The sequence below is a fragment of the Dermacentor andersoni genome, chromosome 1 (assembly GCF_023375885.2).
Source record: "Dermacentor andersoni chromosome 1, qqDerAnde1_hic_scaffold, whole genome shotgun sequence".
Lineage (NCBI taxonomy): Eukaryota > Metazoa > Arthropoda > Arachnida > Ixodida > Ixodidae > Dermacentor > Dermacentor andersoni.
In genome coordinates, this window is record NC_092814.1 from 188,657,202 (window position 1) to 188,679,253 (window position 22,052).

The 22,052-nt window shown below is 45.3% G+C and overlaps 1 protein-coding gene across 9 annotated transcripts in view; it reads left to right on the forward strand.

Annotated features, from left to right (window-relative positions):
* U4-U6-60K (U4-U6 small nuclear riboprotein factor 60K) overlaps nt 1–22,052 on the forward strand; it is a 107,952-nt gene that overhangs the window by 47,022 nt on the left and 38,878 nt on the right. For all 9 annotated transcript variants that reach the window (XR_011894945.1, XR_008609031.2, XR_008609030.2 and 6 more), the window contains exons 10-13: nt 10,632–10,724; nt 10,794–10,916; nt 12,531–12,638; nt 14,049–14,167. Coding sequence is in view for 2 of the 9 variants with exons in the window: in XM_055062893.2 (XP_054918868.1) it covers nt 10,632–10,724; nt 10,794–10,916; nt 12,531–12,638; nt 14,049–14,167 (443 nt within the window). In the remaining 7 variants the exon portion in view is untranslated. The remainder of the gene's footprint in view (nt 1–10,631; nt 10,725–10,793; nt 10,917–12,530; nt 12,639–14,048; nt 14,168–22,052) is intronic.

Here is a 22,052-nt window from a genome sequence, read left to right on the forward strand (position 1 = left end):
GGAAATTTGCGGGTGCTAGTTGGAATCAGTTGGCGCAGAACAGGGGTAATTGGAGATTGCAGGGAGAAGTCTCGTCCTGCAGTGAACATAAAACAGGCTGATAATGATGATGATGATGAATTTGGTGAAGCAGCACACCTGGAAAAAAGATGTTCAGACAAACATGAATGATGAGGACAGAGGATAGTTGCAGTTTAGCGTCTGTATGTACATCATTCACGTTTGTGTGAACGTTTTTTTCTCCAAGTGTGCTGCTTCACAAAAAGAAAAGAAAAAGTTATGTACTATTTATTGTTGAATCTTTCAGCTTTGAGGGCATCTGCACTGGGGATGATCACTTTCGCTCAATTTTATTCCTTATCAACTTGCCCCTCTCAGCTGGCGAGTCATTGTGACAATGTAGCAAAAGCACAAAGCACAAGCACAAAGAGCAAAAGGCATTGAACCAAAATAGAATCAGCGAATTATTTCGTTGTACAATTTTTGCAAATTGCAATGGTTACTATACGTAGTGTGCAGATGTCAGAGTTTTTTTCTACTTTGCAGTGGAGATTTATTCTGGAAAGTTTTAGTACGCCCTGTGGTGGATCAGTGCCTATGGAATTCGACGGCTGATCATGAGGCTACGGTTTGATTTGCTGCCACTGTGGGCACATTCCAATGAAAGCAGATTGTAAAAACACTGATGTGCCTTGCCTTGGGCGGATATTAAAGGGCCCCTCACCAAGCCACATAGAAAAATTTGGTGAAAGCATATTGTAAGAACACTGATGTGCCTTGCCTTGGGCACATATTAAAGGGCCTTTGACCAGGCCACATAGCAAAATTTGGTTATACACTGGAAATTGTTACGTGCCCTATAGGGAGTGTTCTACTGCAAGAATTTTACAAATTGTTTCATTAATGGCTGAGATAGAACTATTTCAACTTCTGTGAACCCATGATTTCAGGAGGTAAGCGTCACCACCAACATAAGCTCTCTCTCCACTTGCCCACATCTAGCCTCCGTAAGCGAAATTCCGGCCCTGCGTTCTCCTATACCAGAGCTTGAGGATTGAGTGATGAATGCATCATGAGCCCCACCTTCTTTTTTTTTTCTCACTTTTTTGCTGCGCGATACGCTTCCATTGACGATCTCGTGCGGAAGCTGTTGCGTTTGTCTCAGTTTGCGTAGTGCACGATTTTGCATGCTGTGCACGAGAACACCTGACTAGTGGTATAAGTCAGTGCTACACGAATACTGAGGCAGATGCAAGTGGATCACAGAGCATGATTACGCGCTGGGACACGCATTAGAAAATGACAGTTTCGTTCTCTGTGTGCACGATTGCACAACATGGGAACAAGCAGACGAAACGGAAGTACATCTCTCTGGCTACTGTAGGAAGTACAACCGAAATGCCGACATTCGGTTTGTAGGTTATATCATTTCTCTAAAGCTTAATTTATCTATTGAAGCAACAGATCAAATAAATAACTGCTGTTGCCTTGAATAATTCTCAGTCATGTGCCACTGTGAGTGATGTCTTAGCATGGCGAACTACGTAGGTGCACTTCCACATTTGACATTGACTCTCCAGCTGGGAGCATGGTGCCCGCTAGGAGAAGGGCGCAGGGCATTTGGTTTGAAATTTCTGCTTTTTTCACGGTACGTAGTGGTATAATACTTCGCAGGCACGATCATTAGCATGCATTATGTGCACTGCGCTCGTCAGTTCAAATTGGCCAGACCTGGTGAGGGGCCCTTTAAAGGGACACTAAAGGCAAATATTAAGTCAAGCTAAAGGGATAGATTAGTGCTTGAGAACATCAAAGGCGTCAATGTTATTGCGAACAGAGCTTTAGTAATAGAGAAATTGAGGTAAATGCAGGACACAGACTCCCCCGGGACATTCAAGTACTAGTCCGATGATAAAGGCACTCTTCATTATAATTCTATCTCTAGTACTAAATCATTCATAATGAAAGGAACATTGTATTGTATTATAAGGCGAAAGAAAATGCTACTTGTCGAGTTCTATTAGATTTTTTTTTTTTAGAAAATGAATGACGCTACTCTTGACAACAATGGGGACGGTTTAAAGGTTTCATTTTCTCCACTCTGCACCCCCCGCGCTTTTGCATTTCAGTAGTTTCGTTATCGCGTAGTGCTGCACTGGTTTTGCTTGCTCGTGAAACACGCACAAACTGCAAGTAGCAGAAAATGCCATGTCCATGTGACGTCGCGGGATTCTTGAACCATCCATGCCACTTGAGCAAGAGTAGCTGCAGTGGCAAACCCAACACACTGTCTTGGCTCGCTTTCTCCATGGCTGCACGTTTGCGTTTTGAGCAGAAAACTGTAGCGCCGCCTGTTGAGCGTCATTTTACTCGCCGATGGCAGTAAAGGGCAGTGATCGCATATGTAATGTCACCACACCCCATTCGAGGGCGGGTGATTTGAATTGCGCAAAAGGTATTCGGACATTTCAGACGCACTTTTCTCATAAAATAATTCCTTTCTTGGCACGAAACAACAGCTGCGAAGTTTCTGGAAGGCTATTTTAACAGTCCACATCGGCTTAGTATTTGCCTTTAGTGTCCCTTTAAAGACCCCAGGTGGTAAAATAATCCTGCGCCCTGCAGCAGCCTATTTCTTTGGACATTAAACTTTATCTGTCAAACAACCATTGCATATGGTATGGAGCAACTGTGTGACTGCAAATATCACATGAGGGCAGGAGTAGGCTGAAGAAGGTTGAGGATAGCAGAAAATCAAGATTTAAATACTTGGCAGCAACACCCACAGGTTTTAACGCGATAGCGTTAAGGAGCTCGTGTCGCAGAAAAGCCGGTGTCGTCGGCGTCGGCAGCGTTGGCCATGAGTGAAAAATGGTGGAAGGCAATTCATAAATAAAAACAACTTGCAAGATGGGCCGGGTGGGTATTGAACCAGGGTCTCCGGAGTGTGAGACAGAGACGCTACCACTCAGCCATGAGTTTGATGCTTCAAAGCAAGACAAAAGCACCTCTAGTGAATGCGGTGTTGCCTTAGAAACGTGCCGTAGAAAGTTATACTGCGGTGTATATCGGTAATTATGAGCATGTACATTACAGAAGTCGCAGTTAAACGCATAGCAAAGTACGTTTCCGCTACATTTCTTCTGCTCTTGGCGCACACGCAGAGCCATCTTGCGGCAAACACAGAAGACCCCCTTCTTGCAATGTACGGCGCTGCCCCGACAGCTGGCGCGCCACTTGCCCGTTTTTAGAGGACGATCCCATCGAGGCGTCAGCCCCATGATCGCGTCCGCGTTCATGGCGCGTCGCGGCCCGGCTGTCCGTGCCGATCACGACGTTTGGCTCGCGTAGATCATTTCTCCCTCTGAGACACCGAGTTCTTTGGTTCGTTCCGCTTGCTCAGGCGCGCATTTCGTTGCTGCACTGAACGCTGCGTTGCTTGGTGCTCACCACGTGTCTTTGTGTGCCTCAAGAGCATGCCGAGCGAATTAGTGGGTGGTGTGAGCGGGGTGCGATAACGCTATGGCGTTCCACTCTTGAAGGCGAAGCTTGTAACTGAAAATGCAAGCTGTGAGTGCTACGTAATTGAATTTTTTTTTGTTTCTGCCGTGTTCCTGGACATGTGTCCTCCAATTTTTTGTTGTAAATGGGGCCTCATGGCTATACTAGGGTTGAGGATTGGGCGAGTTGGTATTGCATTCTGAAACTGGTACAGTGCAACATAGAAAGGAAGAAACAAGTCGAGCTGGCCAGATACAGGAAAAGAGCGAACAGAGCTTGAGAGCAGCTGTTGAGAACTTGCAAAATATACCAACACCACTCATGGCCGAGTGCATGGATAGCAAAGTAAAAGCAGTCAACAAAGCTGCCTACCAATGACCCAGGAGTCGGACTTCACATTGTGTGCATCTTTGTGTTTGCATCTTTGTGACCCTAACAAATAAACTGGTATAGTTCTGTTAATGTTTTGTGGCGTACCTTCATTATAATGAAGTCATTTGAGAAATGGACTTTATTGTAAGTGGTACATTATTAAAAGTGGAGATTTTGTGATACTGCCATAGTAATCTTGCAAGTGCACTTGCACAGTGCCGGAGCTCATAAAATGTATACTATATACTGAAACAAAGCTGTGCTTGATAGTAAAAACTTGACAGCATTTATTTTGGAGCGAATAAAGACACTTGTAGTGGCTGTTGAACATTTCTTCCATATGCCAGAGGTCTTATCTTCCCAAGTTCCTATGCGAGAAGCCAACAAACATTGGCACCAAGGACAACACAGGGGAAATACTTGTACTTAATAACTGAAAGAAATGATAAATGGTGTCAATGTTTGTTGGCTTCTTATATGATAAATAAAAATCGGACCCCTCCGTTAACCTCCTTCCTTCTCGTTTATTACATAAGGAGGGTCTTGAATCCAGCAACATTGATGCCTTCAGATAGCATGTGTGGGTTTATTGACCTTCACCCAAAGAGATCACGTACTCGTGATGGCTGCGACAGAAAAGATGTTCCACATCTGCCGCCAAGGTTTGTGATTGGTGGTGCTGGCTAACACTCCCAGGGTTCTAGTAGGAAACATAAATATCCAAGAAAGTCTATGGGAAAATGGCGCCGCGGTAGCTCTATTGGTAGAGTATCGCATGGGTAATGCGAAGACGTGGGATCGTTCCACACCTGCGGCCAGTTGTTTCTTCATCCACTTTCATTTCCATTAATTTATCATTTAATTCATTTAGTAAGTACAAGTAATTTCCCTTATTTTGTCCTCTGTATCATTGTTTGTTGGCGTCTTATGACAAGTTCCTATGCATATCATAAGCACTATGCTGAGCCTGATTTGAAGCAAAGGTAGGTTTGAGTCTCTGACATTGAGGATATTTGTCAGGGTTCTTCATTTGCCACAATTTCTTCTTTGTAATTTGTGCCTAATACATCTGCAGTGATTCCTATGTCCATGACATAAACACAGCAGTGTCTGTATTGTAATCATACTTGGGGGTGTTTGGAAGCAACCTTGTGTACACACTTTCACAGATCACTGTAGTTGCAGGTTTCATCTGATTAGGGCTGCGGTATTGATTGATTAATCTGGAGATTAATCAAGTAAAGCTTCAATTGTAACTAACATTTTAAGGCGAAGCTTTTTTTGCCTCTTCCATCGACTTTCCCACTGTTGCTGCTGCTGTCGCTGTCTGGCACACTGTGGTGGGGGCATGGTTAAGAGCGAGTGTATACATAATAGGAGCGCGGCAGAGAAGAAAGGCAATGCGGGAAACTTGTGTGGACCTTTGCACTGTGTCGACTTAGCACAATGCCCTCTGGAGCTCCCTGGACGTCGCCACATTATTAGCCTCTTGACAGCTGTAATCAGTGATCCCCTGCAAAAGCATTGTAGAAATTGAAGCGCTTACCTTTCTGTGTACTAACATGCAAGTCCAGAGGAAAGCTAGATAGGAGGGGAGAGAGGACGCAGAGAATGGGTAGAACCGACGCAGTCGCGAAAACAGCCTTGCCTACTTCACTCAGTTCCCATACAAGGCAGCAGGGGTGGAGGTACAGAAATTGTGATGTCAGAAGGAAATGAAGCAAACAAGCTAAATTTTAAATTTAAGTTGAAGGTGTGCTAACTTGAAGGGGCAGCGAGCTCACGGTAATGTGATCAAGCGCACGAGGGAGTGAGGGGGGGGGGGGGGGGGGAGGGAGGAGGGGATAAGTGTGCACGCGTATCGATTTCTGTTTTTTTTTTGCCTCCTTAAATTGATGCAAACGAAGACCAAGGTCACTGCTAATGCTGCACCACCTAAAGACTTCACCACATCAGTGGTGTGCCATCACTGTTTTACGGCTTAGAAGCGTTCGGGTGCGAGCTAGTTGGTACGGGTCATTCATTTTAAACAGCGCAAAAAGACACACGGACAAGGAAGAGCACAGGATCAGCATTGAAATCTTTGAGGCCTTTCAATTTGTGAGTTAGGAGCCACTTGCAAAAGCGTCTCTTCTATACCTCTTTGTGATAAGGAACTTAAGTTCTTTAGAAGGTAATCAGTTTCGATTGTGTTCTTATGTATTTTACATTTATATAGTTTTATGTTTGTGAATGTTTAAAATGTTTAACAGTCTCGGAAGGGAACAGCAGTTTACGGTAGGTAGCGAGGCACTGGAAGTGGTAAGGAAATACATCTACTTAGGGCAGGTAGTCACCGCGGATCCGGATCATGAGATTGAAATAATCAGAAGAATAAGAATGGGCTGGGGTGCATTTGGCAGGCATTCTCAGACCATGAACAGCAGGTTGCCATTATCCCTCAAGAGAAAAGTGTATAACAGCTGTGTCATACCAGTACTCACGTATAGAACAGAAACCTGGAGGCTTATGAAAAGGGTTCTACTTAAATTAGGGACGCAACGAGCTATGGAAAGCAGAATGATGGGTGTAACGTTAAGGGATAAGAAAAGAGCAGATTGGGTGAGGGAAGAAACGGGAGTTGATGACATCTTAGTTGAAATCGAGAAAAAGAAATGGGCATGGGCAGGACATTTAATGAGGAGGGAAGATAACCGATGGTCATAAAGGGTTACGGACTGGATTCCAAGGGAAGGGAAGCGTAGCAGGGGGCGGCAGAAAGTTAGGTGGGCGGATGAGATTAAGAAGTTTGCAGGGACAACATGGCCGCAATTAGTACATGACCGGGGTAGTTGGAGAAGTATGGGAGGGGCCTCTGCCCTGCAGTGGGCGTAACCAGGCTGATGATGATGACAATGAGGATGACGTTTGTGAAGCATGCGCAGCAGGAGTTGACTGACGATGACTCGCCTTCTCTTTCTTCCTTTCTCTCTTCTCTTTCAGCCAGTTGCGAACAGTATACATTTGTGCGGGCTTTAATAAAGATGTTCGCAGTCAGCGCTGGTCCTGTGCTCTTCCTTGTCCGTGTGTTTTTTGGCACTGTTCTTAAAATGAATGTTTTAGGGCATAACTGAGAAACTAATACACGTGGCGCATGCTTCTAAGCGTGGCTGAGTGTGTACGCAGCTGCGCACCCTGCTTTAGAGGTAATCTGCCGCGTGTGCGAAGAGTGGGCGTGCTGAGACGGCGTAGCGCCATGTAAGCTGTCTTACCGTGCATATAGTATTGGAGGTTGCGTAATCTCGAGTTTTGGTGACCCGTTGGAGCATGAGGCAGACGAAGGATTTGCTCCCCACTGCCGGCGCTTTTCATGATAGCGTCGTCCCATTGCAGGCGATTCCATCAGCCGGAGAGGGGGGGAGTGCACACGAAAGCATGGCTAGCTTCGCTTAATTTGTACCGCCAAGAAGATATCGCTGATGTATGTGGCATGGAACTTGTGGTCTCCGCCTATATAGCGGTGCTCCGCCGGGAGTCACCTAGACCACCGCGCGGGTCCGAGGATCCGAGCCCCTCAGAGGGGGACGATCAGCTCAGCCGCGTGTGTAGCGTGTGCCCGAAGCGGATGCTCGTTCGGTCTCCTCTGGGAGCGAAACAGAGCGCCGCAAGGAGAAGGCCCAGAGTACAAGGAAGGCGTTTATTGTACGACCACATTGGCGTTCAGGATATCTGTATACACCCGTTTCGGCGCGGGGCTCGTGAGCCGAAGCTCCCGCAAGTCAAGGGGTGACACTCGGTATCTCAAACGCGCGGTAGCACGCCGCTATACGGGAGGATGGCTCCCAACGACCGTGCTACCAGGGCAACGTTCTTTCAGCTCGGGGTAGCCTCCGAGGGCGACTCGGCGCAGTGCGACCGCGCACGTCAAGTGAGCCGCGTCTCTTTGGCGTAGCCTTCAGAACAGGAGCAGCGAATAGGTACGCAACCACCTCGGGTCGAGGACCTTCGGCGAGACCGGCCAACCAAAGGGATGACCGGGAGAATCGGAAGTCAGTACGCACCGTTTCGCTGTCCGAGAGCTTCTCTCCGCGTTGCCGCTCCTCTGTCGACTTGAGTCGCCAGGAGAGAGGGAACGCGGGTTCCCACCCAAACAGACCAATCGGGTGAGCCCCTGGACCATTCGGGGGCGGACAGCAGCAAGTGTTTTACGGTCCCGCTGCCGTTCGGTGCCCTCGGAGGAACGAGAGAGAGGGAAAGCGATAGACCGCGCGCGCGAAGTTCGAAAGCGACCTCGCCGCGCTGCGGCTCCTATGCCCAAAACAGGCTGCGCTATGGCGCTGCAACGTAATGGGCTACGCAGTCCCCACAAACTGTACCATTTGTTGCGGACTCCCAAATTTTGTCAAAATTAATTGTTTTCTCATTCAAATTAGTTTTTTTTTTTTTCGATTGCCCAATAATTTGGAAAATTCTGCGGCCCCTTTCTGTGTAATAAAAATAAATCGGCAACTGTACTTATTTGCATAAAGGGTCGAATTTCTATAGAACGAAATTTCGATATAACGAAACAAATTGCAGATTTTACCAACCTTGTTATATCGAGGTTTACCTGTATTTACGCCATCTAGACAAAATTTGCCCAACAATTTCTCTGTTGTAGCCAGGTCCCTTAAATGTGGAATTGGTTGCATTGATAATATAGGAAGACCAATTAAGTGAGAAGAATAGTCTCTTCCATGTAAATGTATGTCATAAGTGAATCCGTTGAAACGGGGTGTGTACTGTGTGAAGTTCCCTTCATAGCTTTCTTTGCCTCATTAAATTGATACAAACGAAGATATAGGTCACTGCTAATGCTGCACCAACCATTCTTGTGAATTTCCCACTTCAAGTGAAGATCCAGAACCACTTGCTTTGGATAATTTGGCCTTTAGCGTGCACTTCGGTTGACCCACGATAAACTTTGAATAAAGCGATTTCGTTATAACAAAGGTTTGCTGTATGTATGGTTCTCAACAAGTTCTTATATAGGAGCATGGACTAACATGATGGTCAGCTTCATGCCACGCAGCTCGCTTGTAAATGTAGCGAGGGTAAATGCATGGCATGCGAAGCATTCTCCTGGCCTAGCTGTGTCTGCTAGGCTATTCCAACCAGTCCATCAATGCCGCCACTGCAATCACAGCAGGACCCCGTTAATATGTTATTTGGGAGGCCACAGGAAGAGAATACGTGCTCCAGAAAAACGTAACATCCAGTCACACTTGCGGCAGCACTACAGATGTGGCAAAAAGCTACTCCTACACGGAACTTGATTTGAAGTTGAATGCAAAGCCGTCAAACTATTGAAAACCTGCTGAGTGAAGCTCGTTCTATTGCTGCCTGGCAGTTAGGTTGAATGTTAGGTTTTTGGAGCAGTTGTAGCTGCGACTTGCATAAATGAAGCTTGTGATTTCCATGTGGAATTTCGGTCGAGTCTTTAATAACTTCTTTTCGAGCACTTGCAACCCTTCTTCAGTGTATGTGCAGCCGTGTATATATCAAAGTAAATGTGCAAGATATTGGAGGCCACGAAAAAGGTCTGCAAACAGGTGTGGCACGACTGCTTGTGCCTTTGTCAACCTCCTCTTTGCTTTCGGCGTCATGAGTGGTCTTCATATCGGTGACAATCTCAACACGGCAATGGCTATTCTACTGTGTTGCCTTGCAGATGCTGTGAGGTAACCATTTTCAGCAGTGACATGTGGCGTTCAGTGGAAGCACTACTTACAAATGTCACCACATCACTGGTGTGCGATCACTGTTTTAGGGCATAACTGAGAAACTAACACACATGACCTTATGGGAACTAAATGGGACTGGTGTATCAAAGCGTAAGAGCCAGGTAAAATTAACAAAGAGGAACCTATCAACGAGGTTTTACGAGGTTTTGAATGAAGTTGGAACACTCCATGCAGTATTGACAGTAGATGGATTAAAGAGCAACTGTTGTGCAGTCACTTGCTGCCAAGAAATATTGGGGTCAACTTTGATGGAGATGCTGAACTAGGCACTAAGCAGAGTTCATTATTTGACTTAATTGTTCTCGCATCCAAATTGACAAGAGCAGTTTTGGGCTTGCTGGTAAATTATGACAAAGTAATATAGCTCAAGAATGGGACATGGAAAAAGGAGGCAAAAGGACACACAAGCGCTTATATGTCTCGCCTCTTCTCTCTGTGTCTCGTTCTTGTACTATTAGTACTGTTGTCACATTCAAGCATTTTCTCTTCCACAGAAGAAAAGAAAAAAAGAATAATGGTAGTGTGGTAAAAAAAAATTCGTTTTCCATTATGGTTTAAAACTGGTACATGAAACGATGGCTGGAAAAAAAGATTGAATTTTTTTTTAATTAACCATAGCCAATTGACTGACTCCATAGAATACAAAAATAAACTACCATGAATTCCACAAGGCAACTGAAAAGAGTGCTGCATCAGTTTCATCTGAACGGACAGCATCATCAGCATTCTTTTAAAACATTAAATGTAAGCTAGGACGTCCCCTTTATGTCTGCATGTTGGGTGGATAGTGTAGATTTCTGTGATTAATTTGCCTGTACCTTCCGAGAGCTTCTCTTGTGCTTCTTCAGTCCACTTTTTTATACACAGTCTACACAGTCCTGGCTTTTGTGTTAATATTGTGCTCTTTTACTATTTTATGCTGCGCTCATTGCTTTACGCATTAAAGGATGAGCTGTGTTACTATGCAATTATTTGTTTCTCTTTTCTTTGTTTTAGTGAAGAGCCAATCAGCTCATTGAGAGGGTTGTGCCCACACAGGGTCTCCAGAGTGGCATTCCACCCGTCTGGACGCTTCTTAGCATGCTGTGTGTATGTAACCTTTCATTTCTTCTCCCTAGTCTGTATGCACACTCAAATCTCTTGTGCCTTTTCTTTTAGATTTGATCATTCTTGGCGCCTAATAGACTTGGAAACTGAAACAGAGGTGCTACACCAAGAAGGGCACAGCAAAGCTGTTTATGACATTAGCTTCCAATGTGATGGTTCATTGGCTGCTACTGGGTAAGTGTGACCTGTTTAACACTTGTCTCGATGTCACAGGCATCGGATACATAACTTGACTCAGCAGCGTGGGCAAGAATGTGGCTATGGCTATAGAGTTGATTGATGCAGGACAAGTTACTGAGGTCACTGGAAGAGGTGGTTGTCCTGTAGTAAAACCTCAATCATTCGATCCTCGTTAACTCAGACTCTGCCTTTGGTCCCGGCAGGCATATGCATTATTTAATGGCATCAAACTCTGGTTACTTCAGGCGTATTTGGCTGCACAGCGTTTAATTTGTACAACCCTCTGAATGTGGCGAGTGTGAAGTGCCGCAAATGTGCGACACAAAAGAGCAAAAACGGCCAATTGAAATGAAGGGACTGTAGTCATTAGTGGAAACTATACGAAAATGACAAACACCAAATGCTTCGTGTCTTTTTGTGAGTTTAAACTGCCACACATGATTTCACGCTGGCCATACGTATCTTGAGAATTCTGTAGTCACCATCCTTAATTGCATCGATAACAACTACGAACAGTAATTTCATTTGGACTCGGTGCGTGCGTTGGCTGCGTGCCTTCAGATCTGCATGGTCACCATTCACGATTGCGTCGATAACGACCGTGGGCTCATTCACAGAGGTTGCGGCAAGCAGTAGTTTCATTTTGTCTTTGTGCACTGGCACTGGCGAAAAATAATCTGGATGGGATGTGTGCATAGTTGTGAAAACCATGTCTACTCTAATGAAGACGCATGTCTTGTGCCACAGCCAAACGGGCTGCATTGCTGAGGGAGTCGTGAGATGACGAGAATTGCCGCTTCTCCACTAATTTTCTGTGAAATAGAAGCAAGGGTTGCGAATTTATTAAGTAAATAAAGACTGATTGGTGTAGGAAGTATGTATATATTGCTTTCTTGATATCCTCAATAATTCAACATTTGGTTAACTTGGTCGTTTCTTCGGTCCTGTCAAATCTGAATTAACAAGGTTTTACTGTATAGGGCGATCGTGGTACATAATCATTGGAAGTGTTGCCATTTTATAATGTGGTGCTGTTTTTCATGTAGCAATGTTGTGCCACTTTACTGCTGATAACCAGGCTGTACACTCACTGCCCTGCTACAGAGGTGGCACGTTCCCATTTTTGCTGAAGCTCACCACAGCATTGGCCATGGTGTGTATTGCTGTGCAACATATGAAGGCTGAACCTCAAGTCTTTGCAGTTAACCAAACTTTGCTCTATGAAAGCTTTCTTTATTTAAAATTTTTCACAGCAGTGTAACCTGTTCTTTTTATTTTTGGCAATGTCGTTAGTGTTATGTGACGTTTACATCTCAGACACGCTGACCCAATTAATCTTCTATTCTGTTGTTTCTGCAACTTAAGTAACAGTAATGAAAAACAGCGTAGGAAAACTCTTAGTTACGAACTGGTATAGTGCTACATCACAGTCTACTTGCAGCATCCCTGAAGGCGGCTTTACTTTCTTCCTAAATTTTCTGTGAAGAGTTAGCAGTTGCTGAGCCACAGTTCATGACAATTTGGCTAATCTTAGGTTCCTAAAAGTTTTAAGAAAGCTGCTGTATATCTTCTGTCTATCTAACTGCATTTGTCTTCATGTTTTTTTAGTGGCATGGATGCATTTGGGCGTGTCTGGGACCTCCGTACTGGGCGTTGCATCATGTTTCTAGATGGTCATCTGAAATCTGTGCTAAGCCTCTGCTTCTCGCCCAATGGGTGAGTGGAAGCGGTGATGCATGCTTCTCGGGTGTCTCTTCTGTTGTATAATAATACCCGTTGTTTCTATGAAGACTAAGTTAAAAATAGCTGTTTTGAAATAAAAGGACCATTTCTTGGGAAACATGCCGTTTATGGTGGACCATGGTATGACAGATGATGTGTAGTAATTAGTCACTAGTCAACACAAATTAACTTCTAAACTTTTAGTTTCAGTGGGATCATTGTAATGGGAAATTGAAGTGAGCTCTCCGTACAAGCCATATTAACTTTTGGATCTGGAAAAATTCAATTACCTGTGGAGCTGTGGCACGACGAATTCAGCTGTCCCAGCGCGTAAAACAATCTGGGAGGCTGGAGCAAGTGCAAAGTTGCGCCCCTTGAGGTGACGTTCTGTTATGTCACCCAGCAGTAGGCAGCTAGCAATATGTGACAGCTAGTAGTATGGAGCTGCAGCATGCTTGTTGCCTGCTGCTGGCTGACGTAAGCAGAATGTTGTCTCGAGGGGCATGGCTTTGCTCTTGCTGCATCCTCCCTGTTTCACTTTCGTGCACTCTGACCGCCCAAAGTTAATATGGAGAGCTCGCTTCAGTTTCACAATTACGATTTTCCCACTGCAACTAAAAGTTAAAAGGTAAATATTATTTTTTTAATTTGTGACTAATTACCACATATCACCTCTCAACCTGAGGTCGCCACCTCTGACACGTCTTTGAAAGAACCATCCTTTTTTTTTTTTCAAAAGGGCTATTTTTAAACGTAGTTGTCATAGCTTAGTTGTCAGCTAGTTGTTTAAGCTTAGTTGTTATAGAAACATCCTGTATAACTATTGCTGTGATTTTCTGCGTCAGTCTCTGCTACTATCTTCTATGGGGCTAAAACTTAAGGGGTGGCAGTTTGGGTAGTTGGTATAGTTGGTATTCTATATTTTAAAAAGTTTAAAGCGTGAACGAAGACGAAATGACAAGAAACGTAGAGAAGCACTTGAGCATTGTGTCTTCAATAAAGAGTGTCATCTTGCACATATGCTTCACTGTAAATTATATAAAGTATTCTTAAACTTGTTTTGAACTTTTATTTATATTGCTTCCATGTCCTGGCATGCCCTAAAGCAATCTGACGTGTGAGGCCTCCACTTTCATTGACAACAAAGGTGCAAAGCATTGGTGATAGTTAAGTGACATAACTTATGTTACAATCTCAATAAAGTTGCAACAATTTTAGTTAATTGAATTGGGAATCATAATTACAGTATGTTTGTCTAAAGATTTCAAGTTAATGTGCAAGAACAATTATTCGACACTTCTTGTATGAGCAAACAATTAGTGCATGGAAACTAAAATGGTTGAGTTAGAGTTAAATGTATATAATTTCCTTGTACGTTATTAACCTGACTGCGTTGGACTTCAGCTATGTCCTGGCCACTGGCAGTGAAGACAACACTATCAAGCTGTGGGACTTAAGGCAAAGAAAGTGTGAATACACCATTCCTGCTCATCACAACCTTGTGTCAAGGGTAATTTTTGAAAGTATGCATTGTCTTTGCTTACCTCTCTTAACTGAATCCACTTGATACATGTGTATTTTTCCTATGGAACTTCTTTATATTAGAAGTTGAAGATTGCTCTAACAAAGTTTTGCTTGCAACCCAAAAAGCTTTCACATAAAAAATTATATGAAGTGAAGGTTTCAGTGCTGTTAGCAGTCTAAATAATTCTGTTTCCTACGAAGCAACTGTTGGCTAACACGTCAGTGAGCACATTTTCATGAGACATGCATAAAAATTTGGTCAATGTCCACACCTAATCATTATATGAACGCTACCTGAAAAGGAATAACCAATACACTTCCCCGAGGCCCAAGCATGAGATGGTGAGATAACGGTAATTGGAAATAACCTTTGAAAAATAAAACTGCTCGAAAGGCGCCTTGTGCTTGTGGAAATGTGCTGCGTGCACTAGCATGCAGTGTATGCTGGTACCCTACCTTCTAATGAACACGCAACAGTGATGACCCTTCTGCTAATGCACTGGCCACTGATCACTGGAAATGGCGTTAGAACAAAAAATGTAAGCACTGCTGACGTCAAGGCAATTTATTTTGTGCATATAAATTTCATAGCTAGCTAATATTGCTGTGGCACTCAAAAGTTGATCTTTTCTTCTCACTAATGAAGAAACTGTCAAATTTGTAAAAGCATGTCATGTGACACAAAAACATCACCATGCGAATGCTGGCATTTGTAAATCATGTAGAAAGCTACCCCATGTATTGCTTACTACACCATACTTAGGGACAACTTTTTTTGGCTATGAAGCGAAGGCTACGAAACCATTGTGTGCCTTTTTCACCACTCCTGTAAATTGTCTCGTAGTTCACATTTTCTCACGTGGGAAATAGGAAACAATATTTTTAGTTTTTTACAGCACATAATTTGAAATGACACATAACTTTTACCAGTCACTTTCTGGTATTGTATTTGTAGTTTGCCCTTTCGAGCTTTTGCATACCCCAGACTGTCGCATGTGTTATGCATTCTTCAAAGGCAAAATGGTGCCTGGTGCCTGGTGTCTTCTGGTGAGTGTTTGTCGCTTGCTGTCTCACCAATCAACTCCCTAAGAAACTGTTGACCAACTTGAACAACAAAATACTGTTAGAGCACACAAAACAAGTGTTTGCAGCATCTATGCGGAAACAAAGCGAACCCATCTGGAAATTGCAACCGTCAGTACAGTCGAACCCGACTATATCGAACCTGTTTACATTTAATTCTATATATCGAACAATTTCTGGTCACGGTATAGTTACAATGAGTATACTATATAGCAAAAATTATGCTTACATCGAACAAAAATAGCAGCGACTCCTGATATATCGAACGTCAAGTGGCGGAAAAATGCCCCCAGAAGTTGGCTTACCCTCTTGGTAGCGGGGAAACCCGGCGGCGTGGCTCCATCCAACCGCTCTCCCTACTGTGACCGTGCTGCCTCTGGCTGCTCGGGCGAGCTGTCGACACCCCCCCCCCCCCCTCCTGCGAAAAATTCGTGCAAGATGGCGAAAGTGCTAGTTGTGTCACTGCTTTTCTGGTTCATTGTGTTTGTGCCTTGTGGGCATTCTCCCGCAGTGAAGTGGCAGAATTGTGGGCATTCTCCCGCAGTGAAGCGGCAGAATTCACTTTTCGTCATGAAGCTCGAAATCATAAATCAGGTCGAACGCGATGAGAAGTCGGATGTCCCCGCAGCGTGCAAGATTCCGAGGAGCACTCTCGGCACGATTAGGGCTAAAGTGGCCAAACTCGCGACCTGGTGCCCGTGGCACCCGACGCGTACACACGGCCGTGTACAAATGGTACTTCATACGTGCCGGTTTCTACGTGCTCGATGATGACTGTAAATTCTGATGAATGCGACGAAGCCGTTGCCGGTGTTACTGAAGTTTGGAGCGAGCTGTCAGAATTTCCGGAAGCTGTTGACGAATCAACGGTGGACGAGTTTGTGAGTGCAGATGACGCTGTCGTGACCACGGGAGAGCCCGAAAACGAAGACTACATCGCCGACATCGTACCGAGCACAAGTGGAAGTGGGCAGAACGAGGAAAGCAACGACGGTCCTTTGCCCACATCCTCCGAAGTGATTGGTGCACTCGCACTAGTCCGGTGCTTCTGCGCGAATGCGGAAGGTTGCATCCTCAGCTGCTCAGACTCCTTTTGACAATGTGGGGAAGTGCGTGCGTCGCAGGCAGCGAAATTGCCCAAGCAGAAGAGAATGCAGGACTAACTTATGTGAAACATCAATAAAGTGATCTTGTAAACGGTATGTGCTTTTATGACATCAATTATTTGGCAGGCTTATATCAAATTATGCTCTATGTCGAACTGATAGGCGTTTTTTTTGCGAGTTCGATATAACCGGGTTCAACTGTATGTGCAAATGAGTGAGCGAGCTGACTGCGGCGTCAGCTCTACCGATACCAGTGTAAGTTGCGCATCCAAGTCCCAACCGATGCTGAGGTCATATGGCCGCTTGGAGACTCCAACACAGGCTGCGTTCCTCGCTATTCAGAATTCTGTATATATTGGATGTGTATAAACATTGATTGATTCACGCCGAGTTGTCTCTGCCTTCACTAAAGTGAAGAAGTTGTGCAAGGTCGGAGAAACCGAAACTGGTGCTGAGCTTGCCTGGACTACATTGCATACAAATACAATGATGTGCTGGAGTTCCACCTCCATAGCTTTCGCTTCATAGCCAAGAAAGTTGTCCGCTATTATAGTCAGTCACAAAGGTCAACTAAATACCACTAGATTCAGCTGTTGCCGCCAGATCACAGAATCTGTCAACTCCTGCTTACATGCATCCAAGCACCCATTGAGCACAAATGGAACACAAATGGTACCAGTGCTGGCAGTGTACAAAGACTACAAATGAAATGAGTGTTGCAAAGCATTTTTCTCGGTGCTTTCATGTGGGTAGCTCTCTCAGAGAGGCTACTGAAGAGAGAGAGAGAGAGTGTGTGTGCATGTGTGTGTGCATGTGTGTGTGTGTATGTGCGTGCACGCTCGTGCCTGCATGTGCACATGTATGGGCGCATGCTGTAGAGCAGGGCTGCACAGCATATTGCATGCGGCCGAGTTCTGACATCTTTGGTGTGCCAATGCTCCAATCAGCATGGCTATATATAGGATGAGAAAAACGACAATGTTCTCATCATGAACTGTTGGCGGTAGCAGGCACATTAAAACAAAAAATGCATTGGAGCATACAATCTCCTGTAGGGAGCAGATAATAAAAGCACATGACCACCAAACATATTCGATTTACCATAGCCTAGATGTGCAGAATCCATAATTGAATTGAACATGCTATTTTCCCAAATGTTTCGATAAAATGGTAGCAAACGATAGTGAGTGCATATCAAGGTGTTGAACTGAAAAAATGTGCGCTTGGTTCAGGTTCAACAAGCTCCAATTTCATTCCGGTTCAGTACTGGTTCAGAGCAATAAGAATGTATAACAGTTCGCAACCCTCCCTGAATCAGTTCACAAAGTTGTTCAGTGCAGTCGATTTTATCCTGCCCCATGGCAATATGCTGCAAAGTACTATTGACTTGTCTGCATTGTGCATGTGCAAGTTTCGTCAAGAGGAGGCTGAAATTTGCCTATTACATAAATACATGGAAATTTTCATGTAGATCTTAAAGACAGAGAAATGAGGGTTGTTCGTAAAATAAGGTTCCCAATGACTTCACAATAAAAAACATGTTTATTGCCATTGAATAATACATTTTTGGAAAGCTTAGACTTTCCCCTATTTTTCTACATAATCGCCGTTGAGATCAATGCATTTTTGCATATGGTGTACCATCTTCTTTACTCCTGAATCGTAGAACTTTCTCGCCGCACTGTAAAGGTAGCTTAGAACTTCTTTTAGCTCCTCTCCGGTTCTGAAATGCGTCCCACCCAGATGTTTCTTCAATTCAGGGAAGAGATGGTAGTCACTTGGGACTATGTCTGGGCTGTAGGGTGTGTGTGTGACAGTATCCCATCCAAATTTGTTGATGAGATCGTTTGTTACACGGGCGATGTGCATACGAGCGTTGTCCTGATGGAAACGCACTTCCTTCGTGAGCATGCCTCTCTTGTTTTGAATCGCATGGTGAAGGCTCTGCAACGTCTCACAGTAGCAGTCCGCATTGATTGTTGTACCGCAGGCATGAATTCGCACAATAACCCCTTCCTGTCCCAATAGACGCTCGTGATCACTTTGCCAGCAGACAGTGCTTGTTTTAACTTCCGCGTCTTCGGCGACTCTGGATGTTTCCACTGACGGGATTGTTGTTTCATTTCCAGTGTCGTGTAGTGGACCCAGCTCTCATCCTCAGTGTCAGTTAAGTCCAAGAATTCCCCGCCATCGATTTCATGAGCCTGAATAAATTCGCAGGCCACTTCAACTCGCTGCCGTTTGTGGTCTTCCGTAAGCATTCTCGGGACCCACCTTGCACAAACCTTGGCATACCCTAAATGGTCTGCCAAATTTTGTCAATGCAGGTCTTGCTGACATCAGGGATCATCTCGCAGAGCTCCCAAACCATCACGCTTTAATCTTTCAGCATTCTTTCTTCCACTTTCGCAATCGTTTCATCCGAAAACTGATGGCCGTCCAAAACGCTGTTCGTCATCTACATCTGCGCGTCTGTCTTTTAATTCTCTGCACCATTTGCACACATGTTGTACGCTCATACACTTTTCTCCATAGACTTCACACAGTTGGGAATGAATGTCCACCGGCGCAGTGTTTTTTTGCACACAAAAAACGAATCACAGAGCGTACAGTGGAACCCCGATTATACGACTTTCTCGGGACCGCAAAAAAGCGTCGTAAAATGCGGCATCATAAAATCCGAACATAAATTATACCTATATATATACTACTTATTTCGTGCAACGGATTTACAAGAAACTTTAATGTAAACTACTATAACATACTCTGCAGGGCTTGGAAATGCAAATTACCAAAAAAGTAAATGCGATAAGAATTAATGCTGCAGTACAGGTACCAATCATGCTTTATTCAAATGAACCTTTATGGCACTCCACTGCCCACCGCCCCGATTCCCGCCAGCCGGCTCGAACTTTTAAAAAAGTCGATAAGTTTCTTTTGGACCTTGTTTGATTCATGAACCAAGAGCTTTCGCTCGAGTTAGGCAACGTCCAAAAGGAGGTTCTCTGCGGCGTCGCGTGAACAGATGAAATTCCGGATGCTGTCTGTGTCGTAGCACCTCGGCGAATGTGGTAGGCACAGGCACAGCATCTGTGGCGTCGTCATTGTCCTTGTCCGATGTCGCAGCGGTGTCGGCACTAGGCAAAGCCTCCTCGATGGTGTCATCCAACGACACCTCGCACAGTCGCAACGTTGCCGTCGGCCTAGACGTACTCGGCGAAGGTCGTGGTGAGGTTTAAACCCTCGAAATCGTCGTCGGCGAAGCCTGGATCGGCCTCGAGCGGCATTGAGGTTGTTGCGTCTCCAGCAGAGGAGGCAGTCTCTCGCTTAAAGCCACAGTGCTTGAACGAGTTAGCGATTGTGCTTCGTGACACTGTGTTCCACGAACTGGCAATAAAATGCATGGCGTCGAGCACAGTGATCTTTTTTCCTGACTCGCTGCACTCCATAGCCGCCAGCTGACGCTGCATTAACTGCTTCCGGTACCCTTGCTTGATGCACTTAATGATGTCGGCATTCAGCGGCTGCAGCTGGCTTGTGCAGTTGGGCGGAAAAAAAAAACAATCTTTATGTTCCTCAGGCTGGACGTATCGGGTGGGTGGCACGGTGCATTGTCCACAAAAAGCAATATTTTCTTGTCCTTATCACCCATTTTGTTATCCAGCTGCTGCAAAAAATTGCTGAAGAGTGAAGACGTCATCCACGCCTTTTTGTTGAAGTTGTAGCTGCACGGCAGCGTCTTCAAGTTCTTAAAGCACCATGGCTTTGCAAACTTTCCAACAACGAGCATGGGCAGCCTCTCGGAACTGTCCTCATTAGCACAGAATAGTGCCGTCACACGCTCTTTACTACGCTTGCCACGATGACAGCTGTCACACTTAAACGCAAGGGTTTGCTCGGGCTGCATATGGTAAAAAATAACGCTCTCATCGGCGTTGAAAAATCGTCTCCGGCAGCGACTCCATCCACTCGTTCACTGTTGAAACGTCCACGGAAGTGCTTTCCCCGCAGGAGCGGCTTACATAATCGTGTTTAGTTTTTTAAAGCGATCCAGCCACCTGTTCGATGCCTGAAAGTCATCAATGCCCAGACGCAATGCAATGTCGCCGTCAACGTTGATCGCAGAGCTTCATGCTTGATCCAGCCACTTGATGAGAACTTTTTCCAGCTTCTCATGCTGTCCTTCTTTTGCCGCTTTCCGCTTGAGCCCAAACTTGTTGGCATTTTGCAATATCACCGCTTTGTTTGCCAGAATCGTCTTAAGCAAAGATTTGGGTATCTTAAGGTCCCGGGCAGTGCTGGCTTTCGTGACTCCATGCCGCTTTTCCGCTTCCTCGATAATATTCAGCTTATCGCCGAGCGACAGAACTGTCTGCTTTCGGGACATGGTGCGTCGCGTTGCTCCACACAACTCAAAACCTCCGCTGAATGCTGGCCGCTAGGATTACGACGAAGAACACATGCGATAAACCTAGGCCTCTCCGCATTACCTTGTCGGTGATCTGCTGCTGGGAAACTGGAAGGAGAGAAACGCTTCCCCAGCGCGACGAGAGGCGACGCCGCCGAGAAGAGAGGGAGGAAGTGATTGTGGAGAAGAAAAGGCGCTCTTTCAGCACAGTGAGTGTCGCGGGCAGCTGCTGGTAGGGGAGAGAGAAGGGAACGATGAGACGAGGCTGGGAAGAAAGCTGCGCCGGAGCGTACCGGTCGACCGGTGTCAAGCGCTCCACATGCGGAGAGACAGAGCGAGGAAAGAGACCCGCGGCACTTTTCTTTCATCCGCCGTTGTGTCCCGCGCTTCGTGAGGGTCGTCGTATTACGCGGTTCAGGCGTAAAATTGTGTCGGATGACCGGGGTTTTCAATGCATTGCTTCTATGGGGACTTTGCCGGGACTGAGCTAATCCGTTGTAAAACCCGGGTCGTTGCAAAACCGGGGGACATTTAACCGGGGTTCCACTGTTCGCACCTGGTGGGAGAAGCGAGTGGGAGCTCCATCTCTAACGGCTGCCAAGCCAAGACTGAGCATTGCAGACAGCTCGCTGGGGCAGGGACTGGGAGAGGGGGAACCAAGTTACACGCCAGTGGTGGCGGATCCCACGTAACAGCGTTCATTGCAACTGCAGCTCCTTGTGAACCTTATTTTACGGACAACCCTCGTAATTGATTGAGACTCTCTGTGTGAGCGTGAGGTCTGCATAGCTTCCATACTCGCTTCTTTGACAGCAGCAGAGTCGGTTAATTTTAGTTTTGCTTCAGGTCTTTACTACAGGACTGGTGGTGAGCGAACTGTGGCATATGACCTGTGGTGTCAAATACGGTGTGAATTCACATTGTATTACTTAAATTACGACTTCAAACTTCAAGTCTGTAGCAAAGAAAGAAGCCAGAATTTGACGTTTGACTCAGTCTGCTGCTTTTTTAGAATAGGTAGGACATTGATGCTTCTGAAAAATGAACAAGGACGGTTTGTGCTGAACCATACGTTGATCTTTCTTGCACATCAGCACGTGGCACATAGTCTTGTGCTGGCTAAGGGTGGACAAAGATGTCAAAAGCATGCACATTGTGCCCCACAAATAAATTGTACAACTCGAAGAGCATTGTACTCTGCTTGGTTAAGCAGTTAATGTGCATTGAACCATGGCACATAACAAAACCAGATTTCGCGTGCTGTGTGCAGCAGTGTTTGCCGCTCAC